General features: G+C 52.0%; 1 protein-coding gene across 1 annotated transcript; it reads right to left on the reverse strand.

The window, feature by feature from the left end:
* Positions 1–6: 6 nt before the first annotated feature.
* On the reverse strand, positions 7–2,186 carry dolk (dolichol kinase). The gene has a single exon (XM_035668648.1). It carries the CDS (start codon positions 2,039–2,041, stop codon positions 470–472), a length of 1,572 nt encoding a protein of 523 aa, XP_035524541.1. The 5' UTR covers positions 2,042–2,186; the 3' UTR covers positions 7–469.
* Positions 2,187–2,404: the final 218 nt, after the last annotated feature.

Raw genomic sequence — 2,404 nt, forward strand, 5'->3', positions numbered from 1 at the left:
TTAGCTAATACTATCTCCTGTTGCATAATTCAGGAGTTGTTGGTGTCAGTGGTGGAGTACCTCGTCGTCAGGACTATGACACGCAAAAGAAACCATACACCACCCCTGTCACTTTAGACACAGCTCAAAGAATAACTCACAACTTATTCTGAAATGATCGTCTCATTGCTCAAAGCAACTGATACTGAAATGATTTGGGAAGGCAGCAGAGTCTAATGTCATGCTAACATCGTGTCTGCAGCCACATTGGTTTGTTGGATTACCCAGCTTGATTAAGCTGTAAGCTTTTAATTATTCCTTTGTTGTGCTAGTGAAAACGGCTCCCCTTTTCTGCTCAAGTCCAGTGATTCCTAAAGGGACTTCTTCTATCATATTTGAACGCTTTTTTCCAAATTCTGTATTCTTCTCGCCCCCAGAAAGAGCTGAGGACAGCGGGAGGGATCGGTTTTTGTTTGTGCCATCTGTCCAGTCAAAGCAACAGCAGGATGAAGAGGTAGAGTGGGAGTAGGAGGTTGTCTATCTGGGAGGTGTAGGCTTCCAACATGGCCACCAGAGTGATAGAGCCAACAATCCATGAGTAGGTGGAGTTCAGATTGATGCTCCCATCGAAGATGAGAAACATGGCCACGGCGATGATCTGGGCGAACACAGATGTTGCCGTCCCCTCCATGGTTTTCTTAGTTCCGGGCCAACGGATCTCGCCCATGGTGCTGCCGAACACAGACGCCACAGTGTCTCCGACCCCCACGGCGAGCACACCTGCATACGGCACCAGGCCACCTGCACCAGGCAGTATCCCCTTGGGGGCGCAGGGCCCGGGGAACAACCATATGGGCAGAGACATGCCCAGCAGCAGGTAGACGTGGGTCAGAATGAGAGGCCCAGAGTCCCGCTCATCCAGGAACAAGGTGAGCACCTGCCTGAGCAGCTGACCCAGCGGCCTGATCCGAAAGTAACGCACGTACTCCAGGATCAAGAACACCGCCAAGCAACCTACAGACGCCACATGGAGTAGCTGCCTGTCGTATATCAGCCCTGGAACGTATGTGGCCACTACAATCAGATGGAAGTACTTCCTGACTACAGTGGAGGCCTGGTGCTTCTTGGACCCCGACTGGCGCTGGTAGTTCTGGTGTAACACAACGCAAGTGGCCACGACAGCCATAAACACCCAGTACCCGAGCAGACAGAGTCTTCTGTCATTTAATGTGACAAAGTCCAGCAGCCACATGAGGGGGTGCCGGCCGATGAACAGGGAGAGCCAGGGCATGAGGATCCCCAGACCCAGAACGGCCGTCATCATGTGAAAGAAAAGCGATGACACCCAGGTCTCGGACTCCATGAAGCAGAAGAGCAGGGCAAAGAAAACCCCCAGCAACAGCGAGCCCACCACTACGACCGGCAGGAAATAGTTCACCGGGTCACCTTTGACCTCCGCCAGGTTCAGGGAGCGCTTGATGAGCTGGTTGACGATGAAACTGATTCCACCGACGATGAGGAGCGCCTCTCCGGGTGTGAAGCAGCGTGGCAGCAGGTAAAGCACAATCAGGCTCAGATATACGAAGATCAACAGCACCTCCAAGACCTCGATGACCTCGGACACCGTCAGCGTCTGCTTGGTCGTGTAGAGAATCGCACTGCCAGCCATGCCTGCGATCACACACGTGTTGGTGGGCACGGGTCTTGTGATGCCCAACGCGATCAGGGAGAGAAACAGAGCCAGCATCATGCCTGTGATGGTGACTACCATGGAGAAGCGCTCGAAGTAGACGTTCCCTGAGGCGGAGCACTTTTCTTTCAGCGCCAGACCCAGTAAAGGCATCACCATGGATGCCGGGACGATGCCACTGTTCGCCGCGGGACGGAACTGGAACACGGCGCCCCCGGACCTGAGCAGACGGTCCCATTTGTGCTGCACGTAGAAAGCCTGGATGAAGAGAGCTATGCTGCACCAGGAGTGCTGGTTCCACACCGCCATGTGGACACACAGCACCACGGCCAGGACTACAGAGGACTCCACGAGCGCTGGGTTGAACTGCATGGCTGCAGGGTGGAGGCTCGCAGGGAGGGAGGAGGGTTTGATCTGGACAGATGGTCTGCGACGATGAAGGCCTTCTTCTGTCAGTTCCTCTCTCTGGCACACTTCATCATTTGGCAGGCATATTTCACTTGTTAAGGATGTCTAAACAATAAATACAAAATAAAAGGGTTGAGGTGGGGGGTTAGATTAGTGAGGATACCATTATTAGAAAATACAAATCACCACAAAATAGAATAATAAAACTGATTATAGGCATTCAGCAGTAGTTCTGAGTCATCCTATATAATTCCATCCTTATATAATTTCCCTCTGGGATTATTAAAGTATTTCTGAATCTGAAGCTGCTTCCAGTTTTTATGCTAA

This window comes from Morone saxatilis, unplaced genomic scaffold (assembly GCF_004916995.1).
Source record: "Morone saxatilis isolate NCDOM2014 unplaced genomic scaffold, NCSU_SB_2.0 Contig21, whole genome shotgun sequence".
Taxonomy (NCBI): domain Eukaryota; kingdom Metazoa; phylum Chordata; class Actinopteri; family Moronidae; genus Morone; species Morone saxatilis.

Bases quoted from the DNA above. Each gene is read 5' to 3' on its own strand.
- dolk (XM_035668648.1), bottom strand. From the start codon at position 2,041: ATGCAGTTCAACCCAGCGCTCGTGGAGTCCTCTGTAGTCCTGGCCGTG.